This window comes from Notolabrus celidotus, chromosome 8, assembly GCF_009762535.1.
Source record: "Notolabrus celidotus isolate fNotCel1 chromosome 8, fNotCel1.pri, whole genome shotgun sequence".
Lineage (NCBI taxonomy): Eukaryota > Metazoa > Chordata > Actinopteri > Labriformes > Labridae > Notolabrus > Notolabrus celidotus.
The window spans coordinates 13850265-13868442 of record NC_048279.1 but is presented as its reverse complement, the minus strand read 5'-3'; the positions used below and the strand labels follow the sequence as shown (position 1 = coordinate 13868442).

Here is an 18178-nt window from a genome sequence, read left to right as displayed (position 1 = left end):
TTGCTGTAGGCAAAAGCACATGTGAGACTTTTTGTATTTGACTGGCTTAATAAATCTATTCTAAATGTCTGCTAGTATCTCACCCTGCTTATTTCTGCCCATGTTTTGTCCATTTTTATTGCAGGACAGAAAAGTTGGGGACAAGTTTGCTTCATCGTCTTCACATTTTGATGAGATGACGTCCATGGTGTGATGCGTTTCTGGGAAACAAACACGTCAACACATCAGTGTGTTCTCAGTGATTTATTGCAACTATTTGACATTTAGGCAGTAACAGTTAACAGGTCCTGGGATGGGAAGATGACATGACACTGTGGGATGCAGGGCAGCCTGAATGCACTGAAAAGCCAGCCTGAACCACACGTTCCAACGAGGCTCCACAGAGTTCCTGTTTTCAAGCCTCCTCTTCATATAACATGCTACCTTCATGTACCAGAAAACTGTTAACTTTACTCTCTACGCTCTACCTATATGCTAATAATTAAGCAGACTTAACATGTTACTTCATTAGATGGAAAGTACTCTAATTAAAAACATCTTGCGTGTACAGTTTGAGAAGGTATTTGCGGATATCAGCTTGGATCTCAGAGACGTTGACACTTGGGTGCCACCTCATCACCGGCTTCCCGTCTGGCCCAACCAGAATCTTTTCAAAGTTCCACTTGATGTCGCTGATTTTTATAGGCTCCCACAACAGTCTATCTTTTGAGGCGAAGGTGTCTCCAACCGGAGGGCAGGAGCTCTGCGTGACAGGAAGCAAATGATTATAATGAGAGAGGAACAAAGTTTGTGCTCTGTTGACTGAAAGACCTCCACTTTACTGATTCTGTATGTGTACAGGATCTGCTCCTCAACACAGCCAGTTTGATAGGTAAACTAATCATTTGCATTACAGTAAATCAACTCCTTATTTTCAGTACCTTACAGCAAACCTTATGGAAGTGTTTTTCAGTGGCTACAATCAAACCAAACAGCTATTCATAGCTTTTTATCTATTAAAAAATACCTCATTCAGTTTGGCTGTGAGTATGCTACTCTACTTGGTATGAGCAAGTTAATGTAGTATTAATTTAACAAGTGAGTGCGACATCAGGTCATAGTGAGTACTTCTCTGAAAGGTTGCTGGAGAATGGATTTAGTAATAATCTTTGTAATTAAAACAACCACAAAACAGGCCATCTCTGTCAAAGCAGTATAAATTAAAGTCTTTGCACACTTTCCAGGTCGACTATGATGTACCTTGAGGAAGGTGAAAACCTCTTGCTCGTCTTTTCCATTCACGTCACCTTTCTCAAACAGCAGGAAGTTTGGAACAAATCCATTGCCTGGTCTCACATATCTGAAATCCAGAGAGAGGGCAGCTTATCAGTAGATGTTTCTGTGAGCGCTGAGTTTCCTGGCAGCTGTCCTAGATTCAATACAAGCTGACCAAAGCCCCACAGTGTAGTGCCACAACTTCCCTATATATCTAAGATGAAACTGGACACATTAAATATATGGGTGCTAGAGGGGCCGCTAGCTGAAAACTGATCTTACTGCCAAAGGATGTTCTTCTTTGTTAAACTAAGCTTTGCTGATTGACAGGGGGATTTACCTTTTATTGCAAATTCCCCTCTATATCCTCCTTACAAGATTCTTATGTTACACAACATCACAATATATCTACTGTGTACTACGAGCTTGTGATTCCACATTAAGTAATTCTCCGGTTTCAAACCTTTTTCGGAGGGAAGAAAAAATCCAGATTCCTGTTCTGTTATTGTAACACACTTTCAACTTTCCAAAACACTGTTTTTAGAAAATAGTTTTTCACTAATATTACTCTGCTCTGTCCTCACTGTTTGAGTATTGTGACAGTGTGAGTTTTTAAAATTGTTTTACTTAAGACGTGAACATTTCTCACTTTAAACCCGGCAGAATTTCATGTTTTTGTCCCGGTTCCTGCCCCCCAAACTGATTGCAGGGAAAGCCGAGAATCGTGAGTCCAAGATGTCTCATATTTTCGTGTAGTGCATTCAGTTCTAAAAAGAGAAAGAAATGAGCATAATGTCTTCATGTGGAGAAGCTTGTTTTTTATATAGCATCACAAAATACTGTAGTGCTGCTTGTGGTGCCGTTTCTTACCCACATACTGATAGGTGTATCCTCAGTATGTGGCCACGTTGATGAAGAGGACACTCTTGCCGATGTAGTCTCTGAAGTTCACAGTGTGACTACCGTTTAGAGTCTTCGCATGGTATTTATATATGGTGCCATCAGTGGACGAGTCACACTGCTGAGGACACAGAACAGAACAGGTTATATTTGTTTTCACTGGTCAACAACCAGCTTTCGTGCAGTATCTGTAGCCAGGACCAACTTTGTATGCCTAACAGCAGAGGCGTTCTGTACAAACTTATCCTGCAGGATCTGATATACCCGCCTCGTTCTTGTGGATTTGCATCCTTACAACCCTCATTTTCCAGCCAATAAAAGGCCTTCACCTGGATTCCACCTCTTCATTTCCACAAATGTTTGACCAAGGACAATGTCTTTTAACGGTTTAACCTTTAACCTCAAACACGTGTTGTTGGTTTGATGTGTTGTTTATGAAAGTATACGAGTAGTGGATAATAGAACACCACTGACAGCTGATTCATTACTCATGATGAATTACATGAACTCTAAAATCATTTCACACAAGAGGTTTATACACACACACACACATATATATATATATATATATATATATATAATATATATATCTGATTATTATATATATATATATATATATATATATATATATTATACATATATACACATATATATACATATATATACGACTATCTCTATATATATGAATATATATGTTATATATTGTGGTGTTGTAAAAATGATGGATTGTAATATTTTAGGGAACAGTTTGGGGCAGTAAACACATTTTGTTGACATTGTACTTGATAGACATGACTCTAAAATGTATTTAAATGTGGGAATATGGTAATTTAAATAAGGCTGCTAACTTGCTGAGTGAAATGTTTCCGGAAAAACAAATAATTTAAATGTTCTGAGGCAAGCTGAACAAAGGTACAAAGTAAACAGTGTACCTTGTGTATTTGTTGTTTGAACATTTGTAAAACAAATACCAGGAGATTGATAAACAAATGAAACTGAAACTTGGAGATGGATCAAGGACAACTACCATCTGCCTTCATACCTCTGTTGTTCAGACGTGGGAAAGACCACAGATGTCTGCCTGACTATAACTCAAGTCCAGTGTCAACAAAGAAGGTAAATATTGCTCCCAAAGAGTCAGAGGCACTAACTACCTCACTAACTAACAGCATTGAGAAAGCATGTGTATTTGAGGCCATCTTTTTACAATTTTTAAACATTTCCAAACTTACAATTCAAGGATTTGTTAATAACATAGGCCCAGTAAAAAAAAAAAAAAGGGAAAAACAGCAGGTGTTTACATACATTTATCCTACACTGCAAAACTCAAAATCTTACCAAGTGAAATTGTTTCATTTTTAGTCAAAATGTCTTATCCCATTTGATTTAAGATACATTTACTGAACAAGTAACATTTGAGCAAGATAGAGGGACTTGCTTTAAGACAATGCATCTTAAATATCTTGTTAAGTCAAACAATCTTGAAATGATCTTGTTTTGAGTTGAAATTTAGAAGAGACAAGGTATATTTTACATCATACATTTTTCAAGCTGAGATCTTATTTGTAGAAGACAGATCCTATTGATTTAAGACAAACCCTTTACTTTATTTAAGTAAATGCATTTTATTGGATAATCTATCAGAAAACAGCTCCATTAATAAAGAAAGAAATAAAGAAAGTTGTTTGTTTAAGGGTGGGTTACAGTTTTCAGGCACTGTTTCTTCTAAATCAGATAAAAAATATACATCCTCAAACTACATGCACACAATGAAACACCTACTTTAGAGCATAGCTGGCTTATCCTAAAAAACAACATGACTGAATATTAGTATATCCAGCTAACTATGGAGGAGACATTATATCTCAAAATGCTCAAATTAAACTTTGTAATCTAATTTCAAGTACAAGATGGTCTTAAACCTAGAAAAGTGCAGCTGTAATACAACTAAAATTAAAGTGAATATATCTCAAATGAAGAAATTGACATGAAATTTATTAGTACAAAAATCTTTTTTGAGTTAAAAAATACTAATTGTTAGCATTCCTGGCTTATGCTGAGAAACAAGCTTAAAAATACTGGTAAAATATTGCTTAAAATAAGTTTTCCCTGCAAATTTTAAGATCACAGTTTCTAAATATTACATCTTATTTTAAGAAATCTTACCAAGCACATTTTCACTTGTTCTATTGGCAGATTTTTTTACTTATTCAAGGTAAAAGTACCTTCAAATAAGTTTTTTTTTCTTGTTTTTGGAGAGGCAATTTTCCAGTGTAGCCCACACAAACTTGTCGTGTAGGGATTATAATCCATGGGTACATGAGCAAAAAAAGAGGTAAAGATATTATAGTGACACAATCAAACTGTCTAGTGCAACTCGTATAAAATCCTGACGTCATGTCAAAATGGTCAGGAGTGAGACCAGAAAAAGGGAGAAAGTGACCAGCAGGTTTTTTCTTAAGAAACAACAGGTGTGATCAGCCACAGCAGTGGGTTGTGATTAGTCATTTTGTTTCACTTTATCATCTGCAGTGAACATTTAAGTCAACAGTGATAACATTATAGTCTCTAACAGGCATACAGGTTACAACTAGGCTAATAAAGTTTCGGGTGTACATTACCAACATTGGTACAGCTCGATTAAGGTAAACGCACATGCAATTGATGATGCATCTTAAACCAGCGGCGTCAACAGGTAGCCCGCAGTATCAGGCTGCCACGTGCGTTCTTATCTATCTACCTGTGGTGTAATTTGGAGGAGTTTTGCGTGTGATATGAACAGGTGGCCTACCTGTGTGAACTGGGTTCCGGCGGTGGAGGTGGAGGGTCTGAGCAGACCGAGCAGCAGCAGCAGTAAGCACGACCACATCATGCCGTCTGTCTGTTGCTCCCTTTGGATGAATTAAGTCCTTTGGCTCAAGCGGGAGGGGGCGCACGGCTGTCTCAGATGACGCCCTCTGCTGACGTAACTGCAACGCCAGGCCTATTAATGAATGAACGCATGAATGGATGAATGAGTGAATGAATACAGTGGGCTGATATAGTACATACGTTTATAACACTCATACATAGGCACTCATATAACGACATGACACATTTTACTTTGCTAAAGCTCTCTATGGGATCAACTAGGATTATAATTTAAGAGGGAAATTAATATTATGATGATGAGTGTTCAGACCACAATGAAAAGCTTTTGTATTTCAATCTGTGGAGTAAAACTGTGGAACAGACTCAACATGGAGCTACAGCAATGTCAGAACATAATCCAGTTCAGGAAGAGGTATAAAGAAGTACTTTTCAAGAGGAACAAGGAGGAAGACAAGTGTTGAGAATCATGAGGGGTTTGCTTTTGATTGTAGGTGTAAGTATGAAGATAGGAGATGAAGATTGTTTTGTGGGAATGCTCTCATATAATGCAAGAAAATAGTGAATAAAGGGTAGGATTAGATAAGTTTTAACTTCTTTCTACTCCTTTTCGTACATGTAAACTAAAATTTTTCAGTGCTTGCTAATGGAACTGATTGATTTTGTTTTTTGTATAACAGTTTCTTCTTTTTAACTTGTATGGTTTTTTTCTATTTTACTTTTACATGTTCAAAATAAAGACATCAAATCCAATCAAATAAAAAAAATTTAAAAAACTATCGTTTATTTAGACATGAATGGCATGTCGAGGCGCCGCCCCCTTGCTGGCGACTCTGTCACCTGTGTCTGTGATCTGTTCCTCCACGGGGGATTAATAAAGTTCTCTAATTGAATCTAATCTAATGAGTATTTGGATGCAAACAAATAACATAGCCTATATTATTTTTCCAATAAAGATAATCTGCCAAAAATGAAAGAAAATAATTTGATAAGGCCTCTGCATAGAAGCTATAGACGCAGAGCTTTTTGCGGTAATGGCGGCAAATCCTACTATGGGCTTTTAATTTAAAAGCCCATAGTGGGATTTGAACCCAAAAGGATCAGATTGAAAGGTAGCAGGCTTAAAAAAAAACGCTTCTGAGGCAAAATATCCTGTAAAAAGTGAACATTGATTCTGACACAAAAATGTGAACATTTTCCGTTTGAAGCGAAGAAGACCTGCTGCTTTTTCATCTGAGGTCAGACACCTGAATCCAAGACCTGAGGATGTCATAATGTAGACTACACCATAGGAGTATTAGGCTACATTACATGTGTATCCTTCAAAATATTATTTTTTTTTTTCCATCTCCTCTTCCATTTCTTCAAACTCAGTTCAAAATTTGTGCAGGGACTCAACTTAGTAGTAGTAATAGAAACAGAAAATGACATCAAGCTGTTGAGTTCTGTCCAATCAGAAACAAGTGTTGTCCGTACTCTTTCCGTTTTCTGAAAAGTTGTTGTGTTTTCTGTAATGTCTTTGTGTTTTGTGAAATGTTTGTGTTTTACCCTTCAGGGTCACTGTAGTAAACACACATAAACAACATTCTTGAGACTGAAAAGAAAAAAATTGGAAAGTAGAGAAAATAGGCTAATAGGGTCTGTTAGAGTGAGATGTTTGGCTCAGTAGAATCCTAATAAATACAAAATTACATGCATCACTCTCCCTAAAAACAGGACAAAGTGTTGGTTTTATTTTTATTCATGGATCATTTCTTCCCTCCTGGATGAGCTGTTGCCATGGTGAGCTGGCCATGTGCCCTGTGGGTGGCTGACAGGCCTCTTTCCAGTCCTGTTAGAGCACTTGATGTACTGTATGTCGCAGTGTTCAGTTTTAATCTGTATTGTCTTATTGCACCCAAGAAATTAAAATAGACCACCCTCATCCCATTTTACTTCACCTCAGGATTCAAGGAAATTGTTCGAAGATAACATAATCATGAAAAAATATATGTGCTGTGAACTTTGTTGAAAGTTGTCTGCATCTGGGATCTAGCTTAGCATCATTACAGTCTGGATAAGTTATTCAGCCCCCGTCCCAACTTCTATTGCTTCCTCATAGGCAAACATCCATTCACACAGTTGTCTCTCAAGATCTCCACTTTTTTCTCCTGTCATCTAAGGATACCAAAGTTTTTCACCCCATGAAAACGAGTTATCCCATCTTTAGATAACCTAACCTTTTCCCCTTAAAATAAGATAAATTATTGAGGATCTACGGAAAAAAAGGCTGATCACTGTGATAGGCCAATCCTCTGCATGCCATGCTGACAATGCCAATTAGGGAAGTTAAGCCTATTTCTGTGTTTGTTTTGTGCTTTTGAAATGTGGCGATAAGATTTGTGATCATATGACGTTAATCGAGAGATTAAGAAAATCATATATTTATTAATTATCTGCAGGAACCAGAGAAATAAAATGTATGCATTTCTGTTTAGGGCTTCTGTACACCTGAGCATGATTCCAGCAGGCCATTTATCCATGTTGCAGTTAGCAATAGACCAACCAAACCGCATTGAGTTGAGTGATGGACAGTGGGAGTAGTTCCAGGACGCTGGCTCTAGTGTCCACCCCCTTGGAGATGTCATGGGCTTAATTTGACGAAACATTGAGGAAGGGAGGGTGCCCATTTGATAACCTGCAGAAACCACTCAACTCAATGCAAGGCCTCAGTCAAGATAGGTGAATTGTGGGAGGGAGGAATGAGAGCGATGCCACTGGTTCAAAGATGGTGCAGGGGATAGTGCCTGTGAAGTTGAGGCAGATGCGATAACCAATTGTATTTTTGGAATATTAGGAACCAGAGAAAATAAAATGTATGAATGTATTTCTGTTTAGGGCTTCTGTACTGTGGCCCTGAAGGACAAAACAAATTTACAAAAGATAAAACACTTTTACAAAGTTGGAGACAAATTAACATTTTGGAAAACATTTTTACATTTTATAAAACAAAATTAGATCAACAAAACACTTTTACCAAGGCCAAAACAAAATTTACATTTAAGGAAACAAATGTACAAAAGATGAAACACTTTTAAAAAGTTGGAGACAATTTTAAAAAGAGACAGAACAATTTTTAGTCTGACTCCGTTTAGTCGGAAACCGTTTAGCCTGAGGCTACGTGGTCTGAGGCCGTTTCATCTGAATTCTGACACATGCTGAAGGTTTTGAGGAGATATGATGAAGCTTTTCCGGAGACATGATGCTTTTTCATCTGAGGTCTGACACCTCAATCTGAGACCCAAGGATGTCCAAATATGTAAACCATGTCCATCTCCATTTGGTTTATCTCCATCAAAACAAACTACTTGACCCCTCACTCGATCACTTCCGGATCACTTCTGGTATTTGGTACATTCCCTTTCTGTAAAAATGAAATGTTAATTTGTTTCAGAAATGGTAAAAGTGTTTAATCTTTTGTAAATTTGTTTTCTTATTTGTAAATTTGTTTTGGCCTTATTTAAAGTGTTTTGCTGATGTAATTTTGTTTTATAAAATGTAAAAATGTTTTCCAAAATGTAAATTTGTCTCCAACTTTGTAAAAGTGTTTTATTTTTTGTAAATGTGTTTTGTCCTTTAGGGCCACCGTACTTCTGTACACTTGAGCATGATTCCAGCAGGCCATTTATCCATGTTGCAGTTTGACTGTGCACCACATGAGGTCGACATTGAACAAATTCCTTGTCTACACAGGCTAGACAACAAGCATCATTACCAGTGCATTACGAGTGCGTCCAGTCTCGGCTGCTCTGGTGAGAGATGGCGTCCCTTCTGCAGCCGGATAGAGTCATCTATCTGGTTCGTGGAGAGAAAAGGATCAGAGCCCCGCTATCTCAACTTTATTTCTGTCGCTACTGTAGTGAGCTTCGATCTCTGGAATGTGTCTCACGAGGTACGTGGGCGTTTTCCTGTAATACCATCGGTTTGCTCTTGCTAGCCTTTAGCTTGATGTAGTCAGCAGCTACTTTGTTGTTAGCCGGTTTGCTAGCAGCTTTGACAGGTAGGCGGGATTAGTCCTACCATCTCGCGCTCTGTATGGCCAGGCCGCCTGTCCATCAAAGCCGTCTCCACATCTAATTGGCTGACAGCGAGTTTACTTCCGCTTTACTTAGCAATGTGGCTAGCTCAGCATAAATAGGCCAACTAACGTAGCAATTTTTGGAGTTTGACGTGTAACTAGTTGGTGAATTCACAAATAAAGAGTATAAGGGCCATTAATCATATGTAAAAAACATTTGTTACCACATCTTACTTAACGTGTACACTGTAAACACCGTGATTGTTAACGTGGCTCACAGTTATGGACACCACACCCTTTGTGATTAAGATATTTAATCTATAGCATCTTCAAGTTTACTTCATGTTTTATTTAGACAGTCTCTTTAAACAAGTGATAACTGGCAGTTTATTTGATGAAGTTTAAATTCACCTCTTGCTAAACATCAAAGCTCATCTCCGTCATGGTACTGCACTTTCCAGTTCACTGCTAACTATGAGCTATTTCAAGATTCAAGACAGTAAGGACAATAGATATATAAACCTAAACACAAATCCAAAAGTTCTAAATAAAAATATCTGTACAAAGAAAGGTAAAGAAGTACTTTTAAAGATATGAAATAAGTTAACTTAGCCTAAGCCAGAGTGCACATGTAGTAGATGAATATAAAAATAAAATGTTATAGGGTAAATTACAATATTGCACATGGTTATGAAGTATTGCACCGGAAATCAAAGTATTGCACATGTATGTGATCAATCACAGGAGTCTCAGAGGAGAGGTTTTCAAACTTAGATACTATAATCTAGCAAGTAGGAAGTGAATGTAACAAGCAGTATAATATTTGCAGAATATGTACAGTTCAAATGACTCTGTCTGTCTCTGGTCATCAGGTGGATTCACACTATTGCCCCAGCTGTCTGGAGAACATGCCCTCTGCTGAGGCTAAGCTTAAAAAGAACAGGTGAGATTAATATGCAGATGCAAAAAGAAAACACATATCAGAGAACTCCAATTAGATTTATCATAAATACCTTTTAATGCATTCTTAATTTTTCTGTTCTCTACTGTAGATGTGCAAATTGTTTTGACTGCCCATGCTGCATGCACACACTGTCTACTCGAGCCACCAACATCCCAGCTCCTTTGCCTGATGATCCCACTAAGACAGCCATGAAGAAGGCCTATTATTTGGCCTGTGGCTTCTGCCGCTGGACCTCGAGAGATGTAGGGATGGCTGACAAATCCGTTGGTGGGTGATTACATAATGAAGACACATACATGTGGTCACTGCAGCTCCAAAACATATCAGTTAAAATAGGAACAAAACACAACATTAGCAATGAATTGTGTAATTTGTCCATGTCCAGCGAAAGTTACATTAACGATCAGGAATGTGGCTAGTTTAAATTAGTGATCATTAATGTGGCGAGTTAGGGAAGTTTTTATCTATTACAGTTGTTCCCTGCGGCGGTGTAAGTCTCATGTTTTGCTGAATTTTCTTCACTACAGCAAGCGGTGGATGGCAGGAGCCAGAAAACCCTCATACTCAGCGGGTAAGTTTTCCCCTGTGGTCAAATTATTTTCTCTCGAGCTGCTCACATGTTTCCTGATCACACATGACTTGGTTTTGTATAGATGTATCTCTGTGTAAGCAACACCCACACATAGCCTGCCAGAGGCAGAAAACAAACACAATGGATGCCTAAGTGTCTGATGACACACTTGAGACTCAAATAAAATCATTAATGCCTGTAAACATTCTTTCATTAACTAGGTAAACGTTCAAGTCAGGTTTTAACTCTTATTGTTACACAGTTTGTACTTTTGAACCTTGAGCTAATGTAATACATATTGTACTTGATTTTACTTATGCATTTTCTGTCTGAAAACGATTATTCACAGGAAATATCAATTTTGAAGGTATAATACCCTTTCACAGGGTGTTGTGCATCTTCACCTAAAAAACACTGTGTGGTGGTGCACAGCATTTTGATTTGATTTGACATTGATAAACCATCTCTGAATGACAGTTTTACCCCCTACAGATCAACAAGCTGATTGAGTATTACCAGCAGCTGGCTCACAGAGAGAAGCAGGAGAGGGACAGGAAGAAACTGGCCAGAAAGAAGACAATGCATGCCTCTGGCTTTCTCGGTACTCAACTCCCTTTGAGCCTGGTTCAGCCACTGCAGTGATTTCTAAGCTTTTTCTTTAACCTTTCTAAATGCCAAACCTCTGTTATGTCACTTTAACACCCCACAAAATATGCATGTACTGTAAGAAATACCAAGAGTCAACAATTACTTGCCTATGAAGGACAGAGGTTCTGCCTGAATTGTAATTAATTATCGCCAACATCATACACAGGCACTGTGCCACAGAGAGTTGTATTGATAAGCTGATCTTTCACCAAATCAGGAGGGACAACTCATTGTACTGTTTTTGTTGGAGTGCAAGAGTGGACACCATGTCTTATACTACAATCAGGTGAATTTGATATTCTTCAAATGAAATTTAAACATGTTCAGGTTGCTTTTAAAAAGTTTCTCACACTATTTACATCAAAAACAAAAGAAGTACCTACAGATCAATATTGATTAGAGAACACTCAAATTTAGTATTCCTGTCTGGACATGGTCTTAATGCTTCCTAAGCTTTTTTGGCTCATGCTTACACATCCTGAAACTTATCTTCCTAATGAATATTTAAATTAATCTAAAAACCGGTGCTGCAATGTCCTGCAGTTGTTTTCCATCACGGATGCATTTCTGTTGCTGTTGCATGTCACCAGATGCCACTAATGTTTGCTTAATCACTTCTGTTTCACCTGGTTCTTTGTTTCTCTCTTTTCCTTTGCTTATGCACTCTGACATTTTGGTTTTTACCCCCCAGCAACACACTATTCATGTGGTGGTGAGTTGTACTTTTCACAACTTGGGTAGTCTCGTCTTTACAGTAGCACTGTCCGTTCTCCGTCTCGTTTCTGTCTTATCTGCTACTGAGCGACCTCACAGATCACATGAATGTCTCCTTGGGTACAAGAGACTGAGATCCACTTAACAGGAGCCTTTTTGTTGGTTAGAGGGAGAGGGAAAATAGAGGACTGTGTCACCAGATTATAAAATGACTCGCACTAATTTAGCATTGAAGCTTCAGTCTTATTGAAATGATCCTCTCACAGCATCCTGCAGGAAGGCTCTTGTTAGCGTTCCTTACCATAAGATACATGGAATTGTTTTTGGCTTGTCATTTTCTTAAACGTTAGACACCATTTCGTGCCTTTTTTCTTATAAGTTCTTTTAGATCCCCTTTTGGGTGTAGGTCTTGTCTTAAAGTAGTCATGTAGGAACATGGTTGTAGATTAGACAATTCAATAAGCTCAGAATGCCTGATCTTGTTTTTACCCTTAAATTCATTTAGGAAAAATATGGACTTGGAACCAGACTACAGAGGCAGAGATCTGGAGCGCCCATATCAAGTCTGGCTGGCCTTTCGTGAGTGATCTTCTGTTATTTATTAGGAAATACTGCTACTTTTGACTCAATCATTTTTTGATTTGAAGCATACGCCTTGTAATTTTCCATGTTTCACTCCAGTGTTGACACTTTGTGTACAAGAACTGTGATGAGGACTAAAGTGAATTGATTGTCTTACCTTCAAGCGGACTTTCTTTTGGTTATTTCAATGTGCCATGAAAATCTATTTGTGGAGCCTTGAAAATGCACCGACTATATGAAGTCAATCAATCAATCCACGTGAACAGTTCACCTCTAAAGAGAGCATTTTTACATTTCAACACTTCTGGAATTGACTGGCAAAAGGTGATATACCAACAAAGAATGTGGTGTAGTCCAGTAGTATAAATGTAGGTTGGTTTTCCTGTCTATAGACCTTGGTGTCTTGCACCTCTGAGTTATTCAAGTTGAAAACCTTGAGAATTTGAAAGGTGAAAATGAACATTATCAACCAAGTCAGTACATAATAAGTGGCCAAGCCTGAAAATAATCAGTGCCTGTGTGAGATCATTTGTAGTGAATTTACCAAAGCTCCCAAAATCACCTGGGGCCTCATGTACAAAGGGTGCATATGCACAAAAATGCGGCGTACGCTCTTTTTTAAAGCAAAGTTCAGATGTATCAAGAGTGAAATGACCGTGGAAATGTGCGGTGCCTCATGCCAACTTCATGGCTGGCGTACGCACGTTTCTACAGCTGTTGGTCCTTGCGCACAGATTCATATGTCTGGATATTTTTGTGCGTACAACGTTTTGAGCGTATGCCATGTTTCAGTAGGAAATCCACGCAAGTCTTTGTACATGAGGCCCCTGGACTCTTTAGAATTTGTTGTAAATTATAAATGGTGCCGTTGGTGTGAGAAAAACTCCTCCAGTGTTGTCAGCCTTCAGTTAATATTGAATACCTTCATCATAAGGATACTTAGGATTGTTGATAGCAGTATGTGTCTGACCACACTAGCCTCAAGGAGGGTGAGGACCAGAAGGAGATCAGCATTGAGCCTGCCCTCGCCCTCGATGAAGTGGAGCCACTGCCTGAGGATTGTTACACCAGGCCCATCAGTTTACCCGAGGGTAAGAGTTTGTTTTGATATTGTGAACAATGCTTATCCTTTTTGTCTCTCTTTGTGAGACAGGAGTTGTTTCAGTTTGTTGTTGATGATGTTCTTGTGTCTTTTAGTGACCACGCTGCGCCAGCGGCTGCTGCAGCCTGACTTCCAGCCCGCGGGGCGTCTCAGCTCCACCCCAGACACAAACACCTCCTGATGAAGCGCTCACTGCGCTGCAGGGTTGTACCACACAAGGGTTTCCCTGTCCTCACATCAAAGGTTGTATTTTTTTGTGTGAATCACATTTAAATCCTATTTTTCTTAATTTCCTCCTACAGAAATGTGAGCACAACTTGAGCAAGCCAGAGTTTAATCCCACTTCAATCAAGTTTAAAATTCAGCTGGTGGCTGTGTAAGTATTTGTCATTAGATTGTGTCTTAAACATGTGTTTACAGAATGATGTTGATTTTTATTTGATTAATGAATAATAGAAAGCAGCCTGGAGGCGGGTGTAGCTTAATTAGATTAAGATCCCAAAGTTTAATTTTAGCAAAGTGCAATTATAAGCACATGTTCATGAAATTATTCCTGCCAAAGTGGCTTAATCATAAACAGATTGTGGTATTTTTTTATAATGATGTTATGGAAAGTAAACCAATTTGCCCTCTTTTCAAGGGTTTTTAACCCACACCAGGCATGCTGATACTGTCAGGGGTTGATGGAGTGTGAATGCTAGTATCAGTATAAAAAGATATAATTTAAAATCTAGCAAATTTGATCAAGTGTGGTTGAATTCTGTTCATGTGTTAGAGTGTTATTGTTAATTCTGCCTGTTTGCTCCACAGGAGTTACATCCCTGAAGTCAGAATCATGTCCATTCCAAACCTCCGCTTCGTGAAGGTCAGTGTCAGCACAGGATCTGACATGTTGAAAAACATCTTCAACATCATTTATTTATACTGTGTAATAATGTACTGTATAATCTTAATCTGAATAACATCAGTCTGTAATAGATTATCAAGAGCTGCACTGCATTCCCTGAAGGTAATCTGACTTCATATGTGGTCTTTTCCCTGTGCAGGAGAGCCAGGTGCTGCTGACCCTGACCAACCCTGTGGAGAACATCACCCACGTCACACTGGCTGCTTGTGAGGAGGAAGATCCTGATGACATCAACAGCACTGCTAAGGTACAGTAACTTAAAAAAACATCACACTTTATCTTTATGTGATTAACATCCTGCTGCCAAAGTATCAAACAGTTACAAGTTGAAGAATAAAAATGATACAATTTTTTCCACTTGAAACTGTTTTACCCCTATTCTAAATACAACATATCATTAACATGACTTAGACAGTAAAACTATAAATCCTGCTCTTTTATCGAACAAGGCTTAACAAGTCACTGGATGTCTGACTGTGTGTTTAACAGACTAAAGACTAAATAATACATATTTCCTCTTTAGATTTGGCTCTGCATTTCAGCAGCCAGGAAACAACATTTCAGCTGTTTGTAGTGAACTGGGACTGAGATGAAGGCCTTCAAACAATGGATGTAGAATTGTCATGAGCGAAAACATGTTAATGGGACAATATTTTTTGTTGCCTAATGAATACAGCGTTGTCAAACCCCTTCATAATGCAATCATTTGTCAGGGCTGTGTGTGTTATGGACTTCTGTCCCATATGGATGCCAAATATCAGTGAATGGAGCTCTGGCTGCTGAAAGGAGCATCATGGCTTCAATACAGAATGTAGATTTGGGTACAGACACAGATTGTAGCGATTGTTTACCACCCGCCTGTTCCTGAGTGTTGCATATTTTATCACGCAGTATTCCTGCACTCTTGCCAGCCCGCTTGAGACAGGCGAGGCTCCTTTTATTCAGCCTGTTCCTTATGGAGTAGGTAGCCTTGTCATCATCTCATATATGCAGCAGTTGTGTCTTGTTTTTACCACCATCTGTCAGCTGTCACACGCACAGCTAAGAGTGTTCCTGCAGTAAAAGGTCTGCTGAGCTGCCTGTTGCCAGCAACCGCTGCGAGGCTCTCGGAAACTGCAGGCTGTTTGTCTTGGCATCTTTAGTGATGAAGTCATGGGCTAGACCGGGTAAGGAAGAGCTCCTGGCCAAAACAGAGCATCTTCATGACCTATTTCCATTCATGTTAAGGCCAAATTGAGTGTGCGGTCCTGTCATTCTGCTTGATCTGATATTCAAACACCTGGAGGGCAGTGTGGACCACATTGAGCCATGCTTGGTTGATTTCATCGACTGGCTTTTTCCTAGGACAGCTTAGGGCAGCTCCTACAAATGTATCGTATTCTTCATCTGAAAATGGTGTCACCTTACTGAAGACTTCAGGGCTACAATGTTTGTACCTTACAGTCAAAGCTTCTGTGAGGAGATCTTTTGGACTGTAGGGAGATTTTTGTCAGAAACAGGACGTTTGCATGGACAGGACCAGATCAGCAAAGAGATTAGAGGAACGTCTTTGTCTACAGGGGTCACCAGAAACAACACATACCACAAGGTCCTCACAGGAGCTTTAAACACGATCCAAGTTCACGATCCAAGTTCACACATAGCACAGATATGGCTGACTTGTCTCTTGAGCTGTGCACACATAAATGTAAAATAGCATATCTGGCCATGATTGGCTTCCGAAAATGAGTTGTGTTGCCTCAAAATGATGCCCCCTCATAAATGCCTCAGGCTGTGGTTTATAATGAGCGCAGAAAAAGTTTCTTCCTTCAGCAGATAGATATGAAAACAGCCTCCGAGTGAAACATGCTGCACGGTGAAGGTCAAACATCCAAGGGAAATATCAGCAAGCACAACACAGTTTTGAGTTTTCTGTCTTTCTAAAACACATAAACTGATGTAAACAAAAAAAGAGTGAGTCTTAAAATCAAGGTTGACTTACCCGATAGTTTGAAAGTCACTGAATGCTGGAACTGTATTTTTTTTTTTTTTTTTTAGGTTATGGTACCCAGCAAGGAGCTGGTACTGGCAGGAAAAGATGCTGCTGCTGAGTATGATGAACTGGCTGAACCTCAGGACTTCCAGGATGACCCAGAGTGAGCTGAGACACACGCGCACACACGCGCACACACACACAAACACACACACACACACACACACACACACACACACACACACACACACACACACACACACACACACACACACACACACACACACACAAACAACTAGAAAACCAATAGTGTGAGCTGACTCTACCTGAACCCTCTATCTTTTCCACAGTGTTGTTGCCTTCAGGAAATCCAACAAGATCGGTTTCTTCATCAAAGTGATCCCTCAGAAAGAGGAGGATGGGGATGTCACTGTCTCATTCAAGATACGACATGACTTCCGCAACCTCGCAGCTCCCATCAGGCCGAGCGGCGAGGAAGGAGGCGACACCCCCGCCGAGGCCATCTGGCTCACGCACCATGTAGAGCTGAGGCTGGGACCACTCGCTCCCTGAACACAAATACTCTGTTCACCATCAAACAGTCCATGTGTTGGGCTCTTTGAACTAATTTCTTAAAAAAACGTGTGATCGATTTGATTGAGAGAGACTTCTGATTCTGCTCATTGAAATGTGAGAAGGATAACAGATCGACATAGTTGTGCATCAGTTTTTTGCTTTGGTTGTGAAGTTTAAGTTTACTAGTCAGCGTCATTGCAGAACAGTCATTGATTGTAAAATGGTTGAGTTTGTAAAACTTACCTGATGAGTGCACAGAGTTGAACTTTGCCCAATTATTATTTTAATTGATTGCTAATTGCAATATCTGCACATACAGTATTTTCTTAAACAGCAAAACAACATCTGTCTCCCACACTTTTTCTTGACATTTCAAAGTATTTTGTGTTTTCCTTGAATGAATGAATGAATGAATGAATGAATGAATGAATGAATGAATGAATGGGTTTGGGTTGGGTTTTTGTGGGAAATTTGTTGGTCATTAAAGTGTTGAGCATTCTCAATGAGCAGAATCAGAAAACCTTACTGAGAACAATCCAAACTACTCCAAACTGCAGCACACACCTGCGCTTAAGCTTAAGTATCCTTGTGAACATCCTTTCCTGCAGACAACGCTATCTTATTAACTCGCATGCTTCAGCTGTAATACATATTGCACACGTGAGACAATGTCATCACAGTTACTGATCCTGTACTGTTTTCATATCAAGAGGTAATTTTATCATTGTCCTAAATCAAACGGCTACCTTCATTGGCACTGGGAGAGGATGAATAAGAAGCTCTGTAAAATAAACACACCATGAAGTTCAAAGTGTTCATTTAAATGTACTGAGACACTATTATTATTTTCTGATTTCAAAATGTATCTTTTGTGTTCACTGACTTCTCTGTCAGTTGTATCTGAGCTGCTGTCCTGTTTGGTCTCACATGTGGTAGTAAGACAGAGCCTTAAAACAACAACACAGTTAATCCTCTGTACCTAATAAAATATGTGATACTGTAACAGACCTTTTCACTGTTTGTTTTTTTTTCCAGTGTGAAATGGCTTTTAGGATAGTTTGCC

General features: G+C 39.0%; 2 protein-coding genes across 3 annotated transcripts; one reads left to right on the top strand and one right to left on the bottom strand.

Annotated features, from left to right (window-relative positions):
• Window positions 1-228: 228 nt before the first annotated feature.
• On the bottom strand, window positions 229-5077 carry gpx3 (glutathione peroxidase 3). 2 transcript variants are annotated; one of them, XM_034689501.1, is made up of 5 exons: window positions 4946-5077; window positions 2125-2275; window positions 1904-2021; window positions 1240-1339; window positions 229-742 (listed from the first exon to the last, which is right to left on the bottom strand). In XM_034689501.1, exons 1-5 carry the CDS (start codon window positions 5024-5026, stop codon window positions 524-526), a joined length of 669 nt encoding a protein of 222 aa, XP_034545392.1. In that variant the 5' UTR covers window positions 5027-5077; the 3' UTR covers window positions 229-523. The 2 variants fall into 2 exon arrangements, with proteins under 2 accessions (XP_034545392.1, XP_034545393.1); XM_034689502.1 differs by having other exon boundaries at window positions 2125-2272; window positions 4946-5068.
• Window positions 5078-8673: 3596 nt separating this feature from the next.
• On the top strand, window positions 8674-18120 carry dctn4 (dynactin 4). Its single transcript, XM_034689500.1, is given in 15 exon segments — window positions 8674-8953; window positions 9952-10022; window positions 10132-10310; window positions 10571-10614; window positions 11107-11184; window positions 11186-11215; window positions 12482-12555; window positions 13537-13649; window positions 13756-13800; window positions 13803-13864; window positions 13963-14036; window positions 14471-14525; window positions 14707-14814; window positions 16605-16702; window positions 16890-18120. Coding segments are annotated over 15 exon segments (1515 nt in total). The 5' UTR covers window positions 8674-8692; the 3' UTR covers window positions 17113-18120.
• The last annotated feature ends 58 nt before the right edge of the window (window positions 18121-18178 follow it).